The following is a 20,906-nucleotide window of genomic DNA, read 5'->3' as shown; positions in this document are numbered from 1 at the left end:
AATGCATTCAAATAATTTAAGTGTTCATTTTCACTACACACTGTTAGAGAGTGGAACGGTAGAGAAATAGTGTGAAAGTGGTTCAATGAAGTTTCTGCTTGGTACTTAAATGCGTAATGCAAAGTTGGTTGGTTGGTTCGTTTGTGAGACTGAAGCGACCAGACTGCGATGGTCATCGGTCCCGTAATGCAAAGTGGTCATATAGATGTAGATGTACACAGAGTATTATGTTATCATATAACTATGATTGTATTTATTCTTCCCGCATTTATTATTCATTATTTAATATTATTTGGAGTGACTGAATGTTGAGTATCAAAGTGGAACAGACTATTTCATCAACAAAACTACAATGCTGGTAAATTTAAATATTTATGCATCCCCAGGCACTGAAAAAAACTATAAGTTTCAAGAGAATAGTGATTCAGTGCTGTAGCACAGTTTTCGTACGAAGTTATTGTATAGATTGTTCAAGAAAGACAGTATGGAAAATCAGGACTGATTATTATTGAAATAGTAAATAATAAAGTAACTAGTTGTACCAAAAACATTAACAAATTTTAGTACTCAAAATAATTATGGTATTTAATAGAAATTTACATAATTTTAAAAGAATTGGATAAGGAAACAATGTCAAACATTTACTTATTTATTGTTAAACTTACTGACACATTCAAGTTTTTGTGGACATATAACTTCTAATTATAATTTTGAAAAAGTATGAATCCTAATAATGCATTTAATATACTGTATTATTATGTTTTTTATGCAAGGACCATTGCAAGTCCCAGCAAGCTGGACACAGTTATGGCAGTTGTTGTCACTATTTACATAAAGTAATTAGAATGTTTGTCATGGTGTTGCTGAGCAAATGTGCAGATGATTACTCATGTTGAAACAAATATATATATATTGTCTGATGTGGATATGACTCTGAATCTGGACCTCTCGAGGGGAAAAACAAAATAATACACTATACAATGATCATATTTCAGTAGATAAGTAATTTTTTTACCGCATTTGATATATTCCTCTTTTTGTAATAATAAATGCATAATATGTTCAGTTAAACTAAGGAGCTATTGTAGTCATATGTACAATTGTAGACAGGAATGAATTATAGTACTATCTCGGAGAGCAACACAGATTGCAGTACAGGAGGACATTAGTTGCTGTGGTTCTGGTAGGTGACGGTAATATCCACTGCAGTTCCATTAAATTATTTCATAATGGGAGTTCTGGTTAAGCACAAGGGGCCGAGAGATCACTGTCTGTCACTGGTGGAGTAGAACAACACTGACAAACATAGGCCCCAAGTCTGATAAGTGTGGGTGGATCTGCCTCCTCCACAGTTACCAGAGTAGTCTTCTCCAAAGATTTCTTCTTTTTCTCGTAAACTACTTTGGAGGATTAGGACTATTGAGATGGTTCATCTTCTGTGGGAGTAGGAACTGAAGAGGGGTGGGCAGCCCTGGGACCTGCAGTCTGTGGCTCCTTCAGCCAATGGTTGGCATCAGGCCACTGGTCTGTAAATTTCTAGGGAGAGGGCTCCCTAAAGGGAGTCCTGTCAGTGACGGACACCACAGGAGGATGCTGCTTCTCAACTGGGTGAGGGGATTTGAGGCCTATCTCCCCCATGGGCCTTTGCGTGACTATCTGAGGCTGATATCAAGGGAATGGAGGCATGGAGAGAGTAAGTATTCAAGGCACTGCCAATGTCTTGATGATAGTAGTGGCAAAATTTGATACTATTGGGATGAGATGTAAGCAATCATAATTTTTCCAGCCTTCAAAATATGAGAGGCAATTGGATTTTATATTTCTTAATTAAGGTATCACACTTTGGGGACTGGGAAAAATGATCGTCTCTACAACAGCCACAGAATGGTGCTTGCTCAATTGCTCACATGGTGAGTGTTCATGAAGCAGCTCACTAGAGTCTTCACAAATATGTCTCGTTTTGCAATAGGAAGACACCGCATTGGTGATGGGAAGTACAGCTTTATGTCACAATAGTAGACCAGGATTTTATCTTCCTCAGGAAGTAAACCACCCGCAAAAACAAAGATCAATGTTATGGTGTCAGCTTTATATAGTCTGGTGGGTCTGAATGTACAAGATATATAAAGGGGATTCCTCACTTCTAGCAGTTTTCATGACATTCCCTATCTGTCTTCAGCACTGAGTCTCACTGAAATATGAAACCTTGTACCCTGTTCAGGCTCTTAGGGCGAGTTATGATGAAAAGTACATATCTAAGTTTTTTGTAAAAGAGTAATGCACAGGGATAGGATTCACTACATTAATTAAGATGGAACCACTTAATAATTTGCTGAGGGAACAGAGAGCTCCAAATACACATTTAAATATTATCTACAAAGAACATAGGCTTAGTGGATAGAAAGAACTCTGCACTGAAGCATTCAGGTCTGCATGAAGAGACTGCTGGAGCCTCATAGCCATCAGATGACACCTTTACTCTTTTCACTGTGTATGATATCCAACGTGATGCGACTTTCTCTGAATGAGACTCTCCCCATGGGTGCTATCCAACCAGAGCAATGGCCACCTGTCATGTCTCTGGTGTCAATAGTGCATTCCCTGCATTGTCAAGGGCCTACAATTGTACAAGTATTTGACAGCCCCCGGACGGACTGGCTACCACATCGGTCGCTGAGTACTGTATGCCGCATGGCCTGCACTAATTTTGTAAAAAGTGAGGTCAGATAAGGACGAGGGAACCAAACACGAGTTAGCTGAAATAAGTGGTGCATAATAAACAAACAAGAAGGAAAAGCCATAATCAATGTCCTACAAACAAGTTATGTTATCAACAGGAAATCTGGTTGAGATTCCATGTCTGTGAAAAGATATAGTCAGAGAATAAGATTGCAGCACAGGAAAAGAAGAAGTAATGGAATTGTTCAGGGCCCCATGTTCACAGCACACACATTCACAACAGAGCTGTGATGACCCTGGAAAGATCTTGAAGTTTGGCGAGGGAAGAGGATGAAAGGAGAAAGACACATCAGTTGGGATACATTAAGATGAAATGACATGTCACTATAGCGATTTGTATTGCTGATGGAATACAAGCAGCAAACTGTGTATTTACTATTGCAGTCTACCAATACGACAGAGAGGTCGATGAAACAGATGTATGAGCAAGGAATATCACGACAAGGATCAAGGATGATTCAATAATAATGCCAACAGAAAAATTCAACACGGCTTAGAAACATCCCATCCGGAAAACACTCTAAATGTTCAGATAAGGTAGATCGTGAAATGATCACATGTCTGTACCACTAAGGTGTTTGGAAAGATTAATACTATCAGATCGTAGGCACATGCTGACTGAATAAAAGAAAGGAATTTAAGTTTGTGGATATACAGAGAAACCATTTCTTGGTTAAATAATATCAAAGAAAAACCGTTTATGCTTTATTTGTTGTTACAGAGGAAAAGTACGAAAGTGATATTTAAAAGGGACATCATTTATGTAATGTAAAGGCAGACTAGTTGATGATGAGGAGCAAAAGGTTATTCATAAATAAATGATGTAATTCTCAACTGTTTTCATGGAAAGATTAGATAGCACAATTTATTATTATGACAAATAGTGCAATAGTGCAGAGCTTACAATAGTATTATTACTTAATATGCCAGAAAAGTTTATGTAGTCTCATGCACTGAACTCCTTTCAGGTGCTACAAACAGTGTCTACATTCAGAAGATGATTAAATATTGACCCTTTGTACAGAGTATGATGACACCCCAGATTTATGTAACTAATTGAGTAATATATTTATACTGATAACATTAATATATGTTTGTGGCAATGAGCATGACAATCAATGTCACAGCATGCTACAATACGGCTTGCTTAAATAAAGGAAGGCTGGCAGAGCATCCTGTGGTGTGCACAAGTGCTTTTCTCAGTGGGACCACTCCTCCAAGTTACCTACCTGACACACTGACCAACAAGGTGCACAGCACTTAATGAAGGAAAATGAAAAAGATTACCTGATCAGGTTGTTCCAGCTCTCATACCCACCTACATGCAGCCGAGTGCTTGCTAACAGAGGTGGACAGGGTTGGGGAAAAAGCAGCCTGCGCAGGCAGTGAGACAGCCGGTTCATAACCTACACAACTTTACTGTCCAGGCTGATTGCCCATAAACACAGGTTGCCATACGTTTTGCCCAGGTGCAGAACAAGATGTGTACACAGTGCAAGAGAACTACCTGGCAGGTCACCTCTACTACTGCCTGCCTATGGGCGAGCTGATGGGTTCTCTCAGGCACCTGTGCCCTATAGGGCAGACTTGGAACAGGATGTGCTAGATTTATGACAAACTTACCATAACCTAGACTTTTAACAACAATGAATGTTTTTGGACTCTAACAAAAATAGGGAGACTTTAACTAAGAGCAATGATCATATGAGAGTAAAAATTTTGTTTTGTTTCAAGCTAGTCATATCACCAAAATACGTGACTCGAGTTGAAGATGGACACATGGTCAAACAGTACAGAACCAAACACAGAAATCCAGACTGCAGTAAACACAATGTATATAACAAATGCCACCTATTTGACAAAGTTATTACTGTCTGGACACATCACCCCTCCTGTCACCAAATCAATAGTACTGCATTTTTTCCTCAATAGAAAGTTCATTTCAAAAAATGGCATTGTGCTGCAACTGAGTCTTGAAATGTCTAGATCATTTCTTTTTTATTTTAAGGATGGTGATGAGAAACTAGTGTAGTGTTAGTGTGGATTGTCATAGTATTAGATATTTCCTTTTTTGTTAAGCTAAGGGACTGAATCAGTTCATGTCTCTCTCTCTCTCTCTCTCTCTCTCTCTCTCTCTCTCTCTCTCTCTCTCTCTCTTTTTTTTTTTTTATTTTTATTTTTAAAACCACTTCTGACCTTACTAATTATGATCGAATTTAAAGATGGGTGATTTCTAATTTCTGCAAACCAAGCCATGTCGCAGGTAATTAAATTTTCAAGTGATTCAAGTTAACCCTTTCAGACCCTCTGGCTACAATTGTGTACCTTAATTTTTAGAGACTATCAGCTGCAACAGAAATATTTTTCCTCAGTGGAAACTTCATGTGCACATCTGTGAATGTTCAATCTTTACATCATTGACAAGAGCTCCCACATGTTTGGCACCACTCTAAAACAATCAACAAGTGAATGTAGCAGTGCAGCAGCATCAGTAGGTTGTGACTGCCAGAATCCATAGAGTTTGTTGGTTAGTTATACTCCATTGTATAACTGAATATTATTATTTAACAATTAAAATAATCAATTATTGACAAAATTATTTAATACGATAGATAAAAAAATCCACTCACCAAGTGGTGGCAGAAAACACTCATAAAAGACAGTTGTAATTGGCAAGCTTTCGAAGCCACTGGATCCTTCTTCAGGCAGAAGGGTTGAAGGGTTCTGGGTGACTTTCCCGAAATCTACCCCTTTTCCTAGACCTCTCTAGTCCTTTTCCTTCACCCCTCTTCCTTCCCTTTCAATCCTCCTGCTGAAGAAGGAGCCACTGGCTCCAAAAGCTTGCCAATTACAACTGTCTTTTATGTGTGTGTTCTGCCGCTGCTTGGGGAGTAGATTATTACTATTATTATTATTATATTATTATTATTATTATTATTATTATTATTATTTATGGTAGTTATTGAATTATCAGTGTATTAATCACTACAGTGAATATTTTGAAACTAATTATTTTTGTCCATAAAATGAAGCCAAGTGTAGAAAGTTCATATTGGAAATGGGTACATATATTTGTATCAATCTTGAATCTAAAATCAATTAAAATTCACCTAAGAGCATCAGAGCATAAATAAAAATTTTTCTTCTGTCAAATCAGGTCTGAAAGGATTAAAAATATATTTAAGATTTTTCTCAACATTCTAAACAGTAATATCTAGTAACAGCTGAATGAGATACATAAATAATTGCTTGTCAGGTATTGAGTCTCTAATCATTTTTCCAAGTGTTTGATTGTATTTAATAACCTCCAGTTTTGAAAACATTCGATGGAAAGAATGCAAAACAAGGAAACATGCTGTTTCCTTATAAGGCAATACCATTTGTCTCAGCACACTGAAGGCATGCGAGTGCGAGAACAAGCCACTACCCATAATAATGCACCCTAAAGAAGCCTACCACTAAAATACAGTAGGTTAACTATTCTTGTTAATGTGTAGGGCTAATTAGCCATGAATGTTAAAATGTTCAAAAGAGGATTGGTTGTAATGCTCTTTCAGAACAGTGTAAAAGGTAAACTGCTACCAATCTGAGGACTGATTTCAACACTACTGTGTTTTCATAGGCACAATCCTATTGAAGGTAGTATGCCTTCATCCCACTCATAACTGACTTGTCCAAGCTGTTATAGGTTGACCTACAGCTTAATGTGGATACCAAACCACAGTGCGACTTCACATTTTTTCATGTAAGCAAATAAATATCCCAGGTAAAAGGAGCAAAATTCTATGACTGGCAGGGAGTCAATCCTTTGAAGTTAAGCATTACAGTCTGACACCCAGTAATCCATAGATCATCGTTATGTTAGCCTAAATATGTAGTGCTCTGACACATCTACAATCATACATACAATCAGAAAAATGCACTATGCCCTGTTCATGTAGAAAACTTTTGTTTTCACACTGAATTTTCAGCCAGTACCACAGCAGATTAGATTACAGGACACAAAAATAAAGCCTGGGCAAGTTTATGCTGTACATTCACTTGCACCAAATGTTGAACACTTTGACTAAGATGACTAATGTAAGAAATTTGAAGTTGACAAGACCAAAGTGTAAAATGTAACACAAATAAACTATTAAATGAAACTGAAAATGATAGTAATGTGAATCAAGATCACCTGACTGATAATCCTTCATCAAGCTTTGATTATCTATCATCAAGCCCTGAAATGAGAGATATCCTACCCAAGATTCTTCCCACACCTCCTAAAGTGGTGTTCCATTGCCGACCCAGCCTCAAAAACATCCTTGTCCATCCCTATACCATTCCGAATCCTAACCCCTTGCCATAGGGATCATATCCCTGTGGAAGACCCAGGAGCAATACCTGCCCAATCCAGCCACCCATCACTTCCTATTCCAGTCCTGTCACATACTTATCTTATCGCATCAAAGGCCAGGTTACCCATGAAAGCAGCCATGTTGTATACCAACTCTGCAGCAACCACTGTACAGTTTTTTATATTGGTATCATGACCAACCAGCTTTCCATCAGGATAAACTGCCACCACCAAACTATGGCCAAGAGCAACGTAGATTATCCTGGGGCACAACATGCAGCTGAACATAACACGCTTGATTTCAATGATTGCTTCACAACCCAGGCCATCTGGATTCTCCCCTCCACCAGCAGTTTTCTAAACTGTGCAGATGGGTGTAATCCTTACAACACATTCTCCACTCCCAAAAGTATCCCATCCACAAAGTACAGTAACCTACTGTCCCCACACCCTCCTCAAACAGTTTCCACCCCCTCTGTCCTATCTCCTCCTTCCGAACTCTGCAGTAGTATATCCTGGGATGCTTGTGGCCATTCCCTGCTTGAAATCACTAATTTCAGTTCAGTATACAAGTGTGATTTATGACTGCATTTGACTGACAAATTTAACTCTGCAAGTCATTATTCTTGTGTTGTTATTTTTAAACACAAGTTGTATGAGGTATTGTGACCATTTTAGACTATGAATTTAAAATTTATACATACTGGGTGGTTATAATTAAACTGATAGTGTTGTTCTGAGTGCTGCAGTCTGAGCTATATACATTGCAGGATGCTCAAACACTTCAGGTATGTTCACTGATCAGAGTACTTGTGGAGTATGCTCAAAAAAAAAAAAAAAAAAAAAGTTCCACTTTCTGTCACCAGGTGAAAATATAGCACTGTAAGCAGTCAGAATGTGGTGTGGATGCAGGAAAAGGAGAGGAACGATCAAACGCATGATAATGGTGGTTCTAGCACATTTATTAGGATACGGTCACAAGTTACAACAAGTGTTCAGTACGGTTTTCTTACTCAGCAACATGCTGGAAGCATAATGCGGCATGGCCGACGTTTGCCCACAGCATATCCAATGTAATCAGTGATAAGTCATCGTATGCAATCCTTCAGGTCAGACACAATCTTTCAGATATCCTCACAACCAGAAGTCATGCGGATTTTGGTCAGGGGACTTAGAAGGCTATACATCTTGAAATTGCTTACAAATGATGCAATAATCACCGAAGGTTTCTCGAAGTAAATCTTTCACGTCGCAAGCGACATGTGGTGTCCCCTCACCTTGCATGAATATAGTGGTGTGGTCGCAGTCGCATTCTTGGAAAGCTGGAATCACGTGCTGCACAAGGAGGTCCTTATAACGTGTACATGCCACTGTCCACCTAACAGACCCAGGAGGAGTCATCTCCTCAACGAAAAACAGACCAAAAATGATGGAACTTGTGAAACCACATTGCACAGTCACATTAGCTGGGTGCAGTGGTTATTCCTGCACAACACGTTACATACTAGAAGCCCATATGCTCAGTTCACGGCACCATGCAGATTAAAATGTGCCTCATCCATCCAAAGGATATTCCCCAGGCATATATCATCCATATCCATGTGTGCCAAAAAGTGAGGGGTAAGGTCATGGCATTGAAGCCTATCTTGGGGTCTCATTTAGTGCACATTCTGAATCTTGTAGGGACACCAGCATCAAATGTGCCACAAAATCTTTTTAACTGTTGACCATGGGAGAGACAATTCCTATGACACAACTCAAGCACTGGCTGCAAAATTTGAGGCATGTGCTGCATGGTCAGCTATAACACCAGCAACTTCTTCAACTGCCATGGGAATGGGCTGCTTCTCTCCCCCTGCTTCACCACCTAATTCACCTGTTTCTTCAAATTTCTTGGTCATATTCTTTAGCTCATATATCAACATGGAGCCTCTCCACAGCTGTATCTGTTGGCAATATTCCCACAATGCAGCACGGCCATTGCTGCCATTCTGATAGAACAACTTTATCTGTAGTGCAAAGTCTTTTTTTTCTCAATAGTCACTGGGTTTCTTACAGAAAACACTCATCCCTCTTAACCGTTTACAATAACAGTCACTTCACAAAAGAAATAAACATGCGTTGCCAAGTGACAAACAGCATACTAATATCAAAACAGGAAAACATTTCACATTATGAGTGCTTTCAATACCTTATTTACACCTGACGGCAGAAAGTGGAAATATTATCTTATTCAGCATACTCTGCCAGAGCACCAATTAATGAACCTACCTATGATGTTTCAGTGTCCCGCCATGTATACAACCCACATTGCAGCACTGGGAACACCATCAGTATAATTATAACCACCAGGTACAAATTAAAAATTGATTTTTTTTATAGTTTCTTCGTTCCTTTGTCTAAAGCAAAGCAAATCTTCCTCAGTTTTAGGATACTTCAAATTTTTAACACAAGGTAAAAGGCTTAAATTCACACACATAAAACATTAGCACTAAATAACTTGTGAAGTAAAATGCCAATAGACAGTATCTCACAAACTACTTCTTTATTGGGGTCAGAGCTTCATTTAGATAATACTTGTCATTAGCAATGTATGACATGTTGCAGCAATCTGCAAGAAAAGCTTTTATGACTAATATAATATTTTATGATTATTTTTTTTAATTTACTCTCAATCATTAAATGTGGTCCATTAAATTTCGAGCATGCAGCTGTGCAAATAAAATTTCCTCCACTGATATTTCAGCCGTGTATCATCTAGCCATGGCCGGACGATATGTGGCCGAAATATCAGTGGAGGAAATTTTATTTGCAGCGCTGCATGCCTGAAATTTAATGGACTACTCATTACGCCACGAGAAGTTGAAAATGCACATTAAAAGTGGTGCTAAATGCAAATATGTATTTTTGATACAGTACATTTTAAGATGTCACAATGCTAATTTTATATACTACGAGATGTAAATTTAGGCATCAGAAGGTGTGCACAGCTGCCTAAACTTGCTTGTGGTTGAAGGAAAAACAGGTTTTATTAACCGGTAATTGTTTGTGCTTTATTTCAGAGGACACAACAAATTTTGCAATTTTTTAAAAAAAAGGATTACTTGATGTGTTGCCAATTCCACAATTTATACTGTTTTATATGGTGGAGATAAAATAGGCAGTTAGGAGTTGTTATGCACATCTATTGAAAGAAAGAATGAAAAGGTGTGTGTGTGTGGGGGGGGGGGGGGGGGGTTGCTGTTGTTGTTGTTGTTGTTGTTGTTGTTAGCTCTGATGTAGGACATTGTCCAGAAATATTAATTACAAGTTCAATCTTTCTTATGTATCTGTCTGCTGCTTACTGCCTCAACTACATGGTAAGTACAGTAGTAGTTGTTATCCTTTCCACAGTTTGTGACTCACCCAGAATTTTTAAAAATCATGTTAATGGTGCCACTTAATCATCTACTATGTATGGTAAATTGTGGCTTACAGAATTTATTTATTGTCACATGACTGCACAGTCATAAACTGTCTTCAGATTGTCTTCGATACTGCATCAGGGTGTATACGTGGACAAGGCAAAAAAAAAAAATTCCTGGATTTTTCTTGGATTTCCCGTTTAAAAAATATACTTTCTCCCAGGTGAAAATGCACTTTTTCTGTGTTAAGTGGCAGTATACTTTCTCTCGGAATCAGCAAACTTATTAATCCTTTGAATGGTCAAGGTTTTATACACTCGTGTAGAACCTCCCGCCGCTTTAGGAAACGAACCCCAGAAAAAATGCTATTTCGAAACATATTCGATTTGCAGCAACACGTACGCTGCATATTTTCATATTACAAATGTATACAATCGAATTACAGAATGTTAGTTTCTGAAACATTGAAATCGAGATCGCGATGCACTTTTGTAATCCAATCATATCTCATGTCACATGATCTCACCAGCCGATGGTAGCAGATATTCATTGTGTTCATAAGGGGCAGACAAAACTGGATTTTGTAAACCGATATCCCAATGCCGCTTCTGGATGGTCATGTAAACACTTCAAAATCGATTCCGGAAAGCCACTCCTAGTTGCCAGTTTTCCAATTCTGCAATCGATTTTCACTCCCATATAAATGCAGCCGGTACTGAAACTTGCTTGGGCTGTCAGGTTTAGTCTTGTTTTTAAAAAATTCAGCTAATATTGACAGGGGGCTTTTTGTACAGTGAAGCATAAGCAGAAATATTTAGACTGAAGATGTTTATAATTCGTCTAATTTAAGAGAACTAGTGATTGTGCTGATTGAATCATAAACTACATCTGCTGTTTTCCAGGTGCTGCAGTTAACTGGGCTAGCAAATCTGCTCCAGACCTTAACGTACATGATAGCGAAAAACGGTTTTCGAAATTCAGTTTTTGTCTTTTAGAAGATGCGTTGCATGTAAATGTAGTGATTCAGAGCATAGAACACGTGATTTAGTCACCCTATAGCAATATCACTGTTAAGTACCGTGAACACACAAATAGGAAAAGTTTATGGTATAAATTTATGTACATAATGTAGCTACAAGAAAAGCTAAACTTTCTCATATAATATTTGTCTTTTTTGCATGTGTTACATGTTGATACATCACACAAATGTGCTAGTAAAATTTTAAGTAATGATGTAAATGTCTGGTCTCCTGGACACGAAATTCTTCTAAGTGGCTAGCCCTCAAAGTGTTAAGCTTTAAATGAGAATCAAACACTTTGTGATTTAAGAAATTCAAAGCACGTTCACACACACATAACATAACTCATATTGTGTAAAATTAAATGAACTTTGAAAGTAACGCTTTTCAAACCACCAATCGCAATATTTGCGCATGACCTATTAAAATTCGTTTCAGCAGTTGTCAGAAAGCACCAGGAAACGGCATTACTGTGCCTGCGCAGCTATGATGACATAGGTAGTCTGTATGTTCGTACGTATATAGCATTACGAGACCTTACATTACGTCATCAATGAAACAGAACATCAGAGGATAATCTAAGAGCATCGGAATTTTGTAAACCATAATTTAATTCATAATTCAACTTAAAGAGCACATTCGTATGTCCAGATTCACAAAGGCATAGGCCCCAAGCTGATACTAAACTTTTCAGTGTGGTTTTCGGGACGAAAATTTTCTTGGAGTACCAGTACTGTATTATCTCAAGTTTAGTTCTTTATTATGGCATAATGCTATACGTCCAAAAGGATAACAATGTGCACTTGAAATTCCACAAACATCTGACACTAGCCAATAGTGTTTCAAATAAATTGACTGCCTCTGTGGAAAAGATTAAGTAAAGCCAATTTTTTTTTTTTATCAAATCAACAAAAATAACTTCAGTGTTCTGCAAGGCAATTAGTAACAGACTGCCAAAAAACCTGGAAATAAAATAAAATCAGAAAACTGAAACTAATACCATATTTTAGCCCTCCATAATTATGTGAATGTATTTTAATTCACTTTATAGCTCCTGGTCACAGAAATCCGTATTGTATCCATTTGAGAGCTGTAAACCAAGAAGAAACAGCAAATTCACAAAATGTAAACACGGTTCACGTGGAGACTAGCCCTCATCCCACTACAACTCTTACTGCTCTGGGCATGTGAGAATCTGCAGCTTGGGCACGTAAGAAAAATGTTTCTGGGTTGTATCCGGCTCACTGTTGCTACTACTGACACAGCTCGTGTCTAGTTACCTTGGATACAGCTAGCAGCAGCACTTCAAGTAACCAGAAGCGGGAGAAGGTACTGCTCATACGCGACTCAACTGCGAATGTGCATAAGCCCGCTGGCAACTACTCAAATGAACCTAATGAAACTGTTGTGACATCACGCCCATCGGAAGCAGTTTGTTGTTATGAAGTATTGGATGTCTTCATCCTAAAGCCTTTGACACATTATGCTCTTGGCAGACGCTCATGTGAGGACTGTATTTTGTTGCTGTAAATGTCGCATTTCCTTTGCAACTTAGGTTTTATTTCCTTTCCTCATTTATGTTTTATTGCTGCAGCATTATGTTGCAGTGACGGGCTAAAGTAAAATTCTTTGTTAGAGTATCAGTTCTTACCAGTCAAAACTAAAACAACAAAAAGTTCCCAGAATTCTAAAAATTTCTCATGTTTCTCCCAGTTTCCTCCAGGATGAAAAAATTCCCAGGTTTTTCCCCGATTTCCTGGTTGTCCCGGAGCGTATACACCCTGTGCACAGAACTGTTGGAAACTCCAGAAAACTCTTTGCAAGCCATACGAACAACATTTGTAAGAATTAATAACAAAACATTAAATATTATAATTAAAAAAGGAACTGCTCTTACCTCATCAAAAATCACTTCTATATCATTGAAAAGACTTTTTGACCTTAGGGCCTTCAGATCATTCTGCTTGAAATTTATACCCTGGTGATCCAGTGACTTTAAGTAGTACTTTTCATTCTGTTCCCTCCACACTTTGTTGAAGCCCTGGATTTGAAACAAGAAGACACAAAAATTGACAAAAGGATACTTCAGACTCCAAATACATCAAAGGAAAATGTAAATTTATAACCTAATGAAATCATGCACTTAAAAGAATATTTGTAGTGAACTTTGAAATGTCATGACCATGCTTGTCACACACAAATTTGACACACATTTGTATAACAATATCTTATTTCCCTCCTACAGCAATTGTCAATTACCTGAATTATAAATCTGCCAAATTAATGGTTTTATCAATATACTCTCTCTCTCTAATTTGTCATGACATCCTTATTTTCTATGTTTACATATACAATTCATAGCCACAAATTTACGTTATTCTTCCATCTACAGCATTAATAATGTGTGAACTACATTGACACATGAATAATAGAAAAGAATGATAAAAAAGAGGTGAGCAAATTAAATTTAAACTTCAGTGACAAGTCAGGAAAAAGATAAATATAAGGCTGAGGGGGGTGAGGGGCGAAAGGGGGGGAGGAAGCTGGGAGGAAATGATTGGAATTGGGGAGAAGGAGTAGAGTGAGATAGTGAGAGTGAGAGACAGAGAAAAAGCTGCAAAGACATGCACAGTAAAAAAATGAATATAATCTCAGAGAACTTGCAGAGTAGTGTATCAGCAATAAGTGATTAATACTGTAAAGGGACAAGCCCATTCTTATATTATGGGAAAGTCAGTCAATGAAATTATACCAAACAAAGATGAAATGTGACAGCAAGTGCCAAAATTCCTTGATGATGTCAAAGGGTACATCAAAATGTGAGTCTGAACAGGGTATAATTCCTACAGTAGGTGTGGAGCTGTCTGCACTCTCCACCTCTACACATATATTTCATAAGCCTCCATACAGTGTGTGGCAGAACAACATATGTACCAATATATTAGTGATTTTCTGACCTACTTTATTCACATATTCAGTCAGGGAAAATTGACTGACCATTTACTGCATATGTACCATAATCTCTATTATCTTATTCTCACAGGCCGTATGTGAGATATACAATGATTGAAGCAGAATTATCACATGATCTTCCTCAAATACCAGTTCTCTAAATTTATCTAAAAGGATTACATGAGAACAACACTGCCTCTCTTCTAAGGATTCCTTTTCAGGATCTCTGAGCACCCCTGTTACACTTTGGCATGGGCTATGCTGATCTTTTACAATCCTAGTAGCTTTTCTCTGAATTCTTTTGATATCTGCTGTCATGCCTACTTGATAAGTATTTTTTATTTTGTGTATGTATTTATGCACTGTAAGACTTTGTGGTCTGCCATCTAGATACTATGACGGACCATACATTCCATTAATGGCTAAATGATAAGCACAGTTACAACAATAAAATCATATAAAATTAAGTACTCAGTCACAATTCATATACACAACGCAGTTTGAACGCACAACAGTATGAAGAATAACAATTCTAGTGGTGGTGAGGATGAATTTTCACAATGCTTATCTGCAACTTGCTGGCAGATCAAAACTTTGTGACAGGACTCAAACCTGGGATCTCTTCCTTTCACATGCAAGTGCTCTACTGACTAAGCCATCCAAGCACGACTTGCCCTCACAGCCTTACTTCCGTCAGTTTGGAAGGGAGGAGATGAGGTGCCAGCTCATTTAAGGCTGTTAGGTAGGTTATGAGTCTTGCTTGGATAGCTCAGTTGGTAAAGCACTTGCCCACAAAATGCAACAGTCCCAGGCTTCAGTCCAGGTTCAGCACACACTTTTAGTCTGCCAGTATCAGTTCTAGTAGTGGTCTGTGCAGCCTATCACTAATTAATGAAAAGAATATGAAATATGCAGCAAACTGAGAAAAATAACTACATCTAAATATATATTCCAAAAGCTACCATGGCAGAGAGTACCCTGTACTGCTGCTAGCCATTCTCTTTACTGCTCTACTCACAAATGAAATGAGGGAAAATCATTGTCTATATGCCTCCACATAAGCCCTAATTTCTCTTATCTTGTCTTTGCAATCTTTATGTGGGATTTATACAGTGGCAGTAGGATTTTTCTGTAGTAGGCCACAAATGGATGGAAAGTTTTCTGACAGACCGAGAGCAGTATGTCGCCCTGAATGGGGCGACTTCAACAGAAACACACATAACTTCAGGTGTGCCCAGGGCAGTGTAATAGGTCTGCTGCTTTTTACAATTTACATAAACGATATGGTTGATGGTATTGACAGCGGAATTAGACTGTTTGCCAATGACGCTGTAGTTTACAGGAAAGTAGTATCACACGAAAGTTGTGAACAAATCAATGAGGATCTGCAGAAAATAAATGCGTGGTGTAATGACTATCTCTCAGTAACCTACTGCGTATAACAAGGCAAAAATCCCCATTAATGTACAAGTACAAAATAAATGCCCAATTTTTGGAAGTGATAACTTCCGTCAAGTATCTGGGTGTGACTATTCGAAATGATCTCAAATTGAATGATCAGATTACACAAGTAACAGGCAAGGCAAACTCTATATTGCAGTTTATTGGTGGAATCCTGAAGCGATGCAGTCCTTCAACAAAGGAAATTGCTTACAATATGTTAGTTCACCCAGTCTTAGAGTATTGTTCGTCTGTTTGGGACCCTTACCAGTTGGGTCTGATTCAAGAGATTGAGAAGGTCCAAAGAAGAGCGGCAAGATTCTTGACTGGTACATTTAGCCATCGTGAAAGCGTTACAAATCTTGTAGAAAGTTTGAGATGGGATTTGCAGATAGATGATGCAGTACACGGAAGGGGCTGCTCACTAAATTCCGAAATCTGATCTTCGCCAAGGATGTAGAGCACATATTACCACCAACTTTCAAATCACACGATGATCACCATTGAAAGATAAGGGAAATTAGAGCTCGTACTGAGGCTTTCAGACAGTCGTTTTTCCCTCGAGCGATCTGCGAGTGGAATAGAGGGGGTGGAGGGGTGGTGGGGAATTATGACATTGGCGTGAATTGTGCCCTCTGCCACACACCGCTAGGTGGCTAGCGGAGTATATACGTAGATGTAGATGCTGGTTCTCTAAACTTTCTCATTAATGTTTTGTGAAAAGAATGTTGTCTTCCTTCCAGGTATTCCCATTTGAGTTTACAAAGCACTGTCATAATACTCACATGCTGACCGAACCTACTGGTAATAAATCTAGCAGCACACCTCCGAATTGCATTGATATCTTTATTTAATCTGACATGATGGGTTACCCAAACACTTGAGCACTGATCGAGAATGGGCCATGTTAAGTGCTCTACACACTATCTCCTTAACAAATGAGCAACACTTTCCAGTAATTTCCCCAAAACCCAAAGTCAACTATTTGCCTACCCTGATACCAACTTTATGTGTTTGTTCCATTTAACATCTCTTTGCAATGTTACACCTATATATTTAATTAAAAGACAGTAAGAGAAAAAAATTGATAGAAAACAGGAAGAAATATTGGTAAGTCTCCATTGTAGTCACTGGGAGTTGTGACCTCATTACATACAGGCTGGCACAAAATATGTGACAGGAAGTGTTAGGCTAATAGTATGTCGTAAATGATTCTCCTTGTGATACTGTTGTAATGTAGCTCACTCATCAAAGTCTCAATTCACTTTTCAGAATGTAAACATTAACACTGGAGCAGCATTTGTTTACTGTAGAAAAATTTTATGCAAATTCTGGATGTATAGCACTGCGGTGAGAGACGCATTCAACAGCACATTTGGTCCATGAATGGCACCATCTGGAATGACCATTTCTCAATCAGATTACAGTACAGAATGGAAGTACAATTCTGATGACTTTTTTCTTTTCAAATTGATGAAACATTTTTAAAAGACTAAATCCTTACATAATTCCAGGAAGAGCCACTCAGGATGATCAGCCTCAGTAGTAACCCTGGAGAATGTGATAGGAGTGAGAAACCTATTCACTGAGGAACCTGCTACCTCAACAAGACATGCAACACAGCAACTCAGGATGTCATGATGATCTTTTCAATGAATAATGAAAAGCAAACTTAACCTTTTCCCTTACAAAATTCAACTGTGCCAGCCTTTGAAGGACATGGATGTACAGTGGTGATATTCGTTTGCAAATGAGATTACTGAGGCCTTTGAAAATGGAACAGTTGAGAAGGATCAGATGCGGTTTAGTGATTAGGCACACTTTCATCTCCATTAGTACATCAACAAATAGAATTGGTGCCACTGGGGTGCTGTGAATCCATACACTCCAGGTGCTGCTCCACTTCATCCACAAAATATCACTGTTTGGTGAGCAAGCAGTCCACAATTCATTATTGGGCCCATTTTTATTGAGGAACTTGTCATGGGCGACAAGTACAGACAGGTACTGGAGCATGAATTCGTACTGGTTGCACACCACTACCGAAAACTAATGGTTCCTGCAGGATGGAGCACATACACACCATATTGCGGATTTCTTTGATTTCCTTCAGGGGATGTTCAGAGATTTGACAGTTGCCCTGCACACCTTAGTGTTCACTGGACACAGTGTGGAATTGCCCCCTTACAGATTCACTCTCAATCCGTGTGATTATTTACTATGTGGTTATGTGAAGAACAGTGCCTTTAAAGATGCACCGGCAACACTCCAGGATTTTCATACCACAATTTCCAGTGAGATTCGTTTAGTTGAAAATGTATTCTTCAGAAAATCATCACACAATTCAGTTCAATGCTCTACACACTCACTGCTGCAGCATGAAAGCACTTTGGAAAACTTCAGTATCAAATTTCAGATTGTCTGCTGCAGCACAAATACGGTAATCAGAATCTTTCACCCACATTACGTCATAGTAGATGAAGATTTTTGAACACCTATTTTATGCCATCTTGTACACAGAGTCTGCACCCCCACAGTTAGTAGTGGAGATGCTGAGTCACAGGTAGCCACAATGAAAAGACTGTCACAAGATAAGCTTTCGGCCAACAAGGCCTTTGTATAAAAAAACGCAAACTAAACACTCTCTCTCTCTCTCTCTCTCTCTCTCTCTCTCTCTCTCTCTCTCACACACACACACACACACACACACACACACACACACACACGAGCACAGTCTCTGGAAGCTGAAGCCAGAAGAGGGTAGGGCAGGGAGAGGGAGGGATCGCAGGGTAGGAGCGGAGGACAGTGAAGTGTTGCTGGGGAGCGTGCAGGGACGAGGTGGAGAGAAGGTAGGGCAGCTAGGTGCAGTCAGAGGTTATACGGAAGGCAGCGGAAAGAGGGTCTCAGCCTCCTCCTTACCCTTACCCATTTGCCTCCACCATGCACTGGTGCTGCTGTTCGTAGTCTGGCTTCAGCTACCAGAGACTGTGCTTGTGTGTGTGTGTGTGTGTGTGTGTGTGTGTGTGTGTGTGTGTGTATTTTCGACAAAGGCCTTGTCGGCTGAATGCTTACTTTGTGACAGACAGTCTCCTTGTTGTACCTATCTGGGACTCTGCATCTCCACTATATGGTGAGTAGCTACCATCCTTTTCATAATATTGTTACATTCCATCATGGATTTTCCATTGTTTAAATTATATCCTATGCAGTCCTGCAGATATGGCTCAGGTTTTGAAGACCTAGAATCTTTGTTGGTCTTACAAGGTTATTGTTAGTATTAACTAAGAAATTTTATGGTACATTTTAAGTTATAACACTATTTTGCATTGAGAATATCATATAGATATTGTTATTGTAGCTATAACATTAATTTAATGTTATAGTCCTATAATGTATAATGTATAGTCCTTCTACTTGTTTTTCACATGCAGCAGACTGGGAAAAACATGGTGATACCTATCCTTATATTCTTCTTAGGATTTTGTTGGCTATTTCATTATTTAGTCAACACATTTTGGGGTCTCTTACACCCATGTATAAAGTGGAGGTAAATGGTATATTCTGTCCAGAGGTGTTGAATAATGCACGGAAGAGGACAAAATGTTTTAGAGTTCCTATGCCTTCACACTTGCACATGTTGACCTGCCTGAGCTCGAGTAATTCAAGGCGAGTTGGATAAGGATGTCTCCTGTGAAACATGCATAATGTCCTGATTGGGAATGACCTGGAACTTTTGCACCCTGTTCAGGAAGAGAGAATAAAATCATTGTCCCTGATCAGAGTTGTCCCACTACCTCTGCCAGATATCGACTATCAAGTATTTTAATTGAAGTTTACTGGTAATAAGATAGTGAGCAGAAGAGAGGAAGTGTGCTGTCTTGCAGCACTTTAACAAAGGTAGCACAGGACAGGTGGTATTCCCATGAACTACAAGCAGCACTGTAGCTTAAGACTCAAGTTGGTAGAACTGATCTTTTATTGGATGGTGACTGCTGACATTGTCTGCACTTACTTGGTGATTTTACTTTTGGTGTTGTGTGTGAACATTGTGTCAGTGAAGGGTGTAGTGAGAAAGTAGTGTTATGACTTTCAGTTGCTTGTACTTAATAAGACAAAAAGAAGGAAAAAATGGAAAGAGAAAGTGAAGTTAAATATGTCTTTATACTTCCAAAAAATGAAATATTTTTTTATAAATGGGTGCAAAAAATTCCTTAAAAGGCAGAAATTAGAATCAAAATTATTTTGCATGTGTCACATGTCGCACAGGAACTTACAAATACAAGCACTTATCACAACGGTAAAAATTTGTAATTTTAAATGGAAGACAGTCTCTACAAGCAGGATCCATTCCTCATTTATTTACCAAGATATTGAAATATCTATCCAACATATGCAAAAAAGAAAATCATTGTAAAACATTGGCAAAACAAAAGCTTCTGACAGGGAAGATAGTAGCCCCTAAGAAGTTGTGATGTCAGCCAATGTTTCTTCTGTGCAAGAAAGTGTGCAGAATGAATTGGTAAAGAACCTAACAATAGTTTCTTTACAAAGATCACTGAAGTGTGAGAAACAAGAAGACGTCCATAAATGTAAATGTCCACTGACACCATACAAAAGACAAATGTGGACATTAGCAAGACATTTGGAGCACAATATCAATGTAGAGTACGCAGGGCTGGGTCCCTGCATACTCAGCCACTCCAGTTTCTGGCATGAAGTTTGCACCATGCAGGTTGCCAGCCTGAGGTCAGCACGTACTTCTCCTTTGGAGAATGTTTAGGTGCCTCGCTAGTACATTGCGTGTTTGGATTTAGGGCTGTTTACAAGATTAATGCTAGCAGGTGCCGCCAGGAACTACCATTATCACTCATAGACAGCCCATGCTGCAACTACGGTGGTGCTGCTATCAGGGGAGACTAGCCTGTGTCCGTGGATCACATGGTCAGCAACACTCCGTGGATAATCTCTGCCTGCGGCATACTTACGCCACCTCCACCAACTTCCAGCAGGCAG

The 20,906-nt window shown here is 38.8% G+C and overlaps 1 protein-coding gene across 1 annotated transcript in view; it reads right to left on the bottom strand.

The window, feature by feature from the left end:
* Positions 1-20,906, bottom strand: part of LOC124721171 (paired amphipathic helix protein Sin3b-like) — a 280,712-nt gene that overhangs the window by 82,501 nt on the left and 177,305 nt on the right. The window contains exon 15 of the mRNA XM_047246007.1: positions 13,399-13,542. Within this exon, the coding sequence (XP_047101963.1) occupies positions 13,399-13,542 (144 nt within the window). The remainder of the gene's footprint in view (positions 1-13,398; positions 13,543-20,906) is intronic.

Source organism: Schistocerca piceifrons, chromosome X (assembly GCF_021461385.2).
Source record: "Schistocerca piceifrons isolate TAMUIC-IGC-003096 chromosome X, iqSchPice1.1, whole genome shotgun sequence".
Classification (NCBI taxonomy): domain Eukaryota; kingdom Metazoa; phylum Arthropoda; class Insecta; order Orthoptera; family Acrididae; genus Schistocerca; species Schistocerca piceifrons.
The sequence above is the reverse complement of the archived record's forward strand: the minus strand, read 5'-3'. Positions and strand labels throughout refer to the sequence as shown.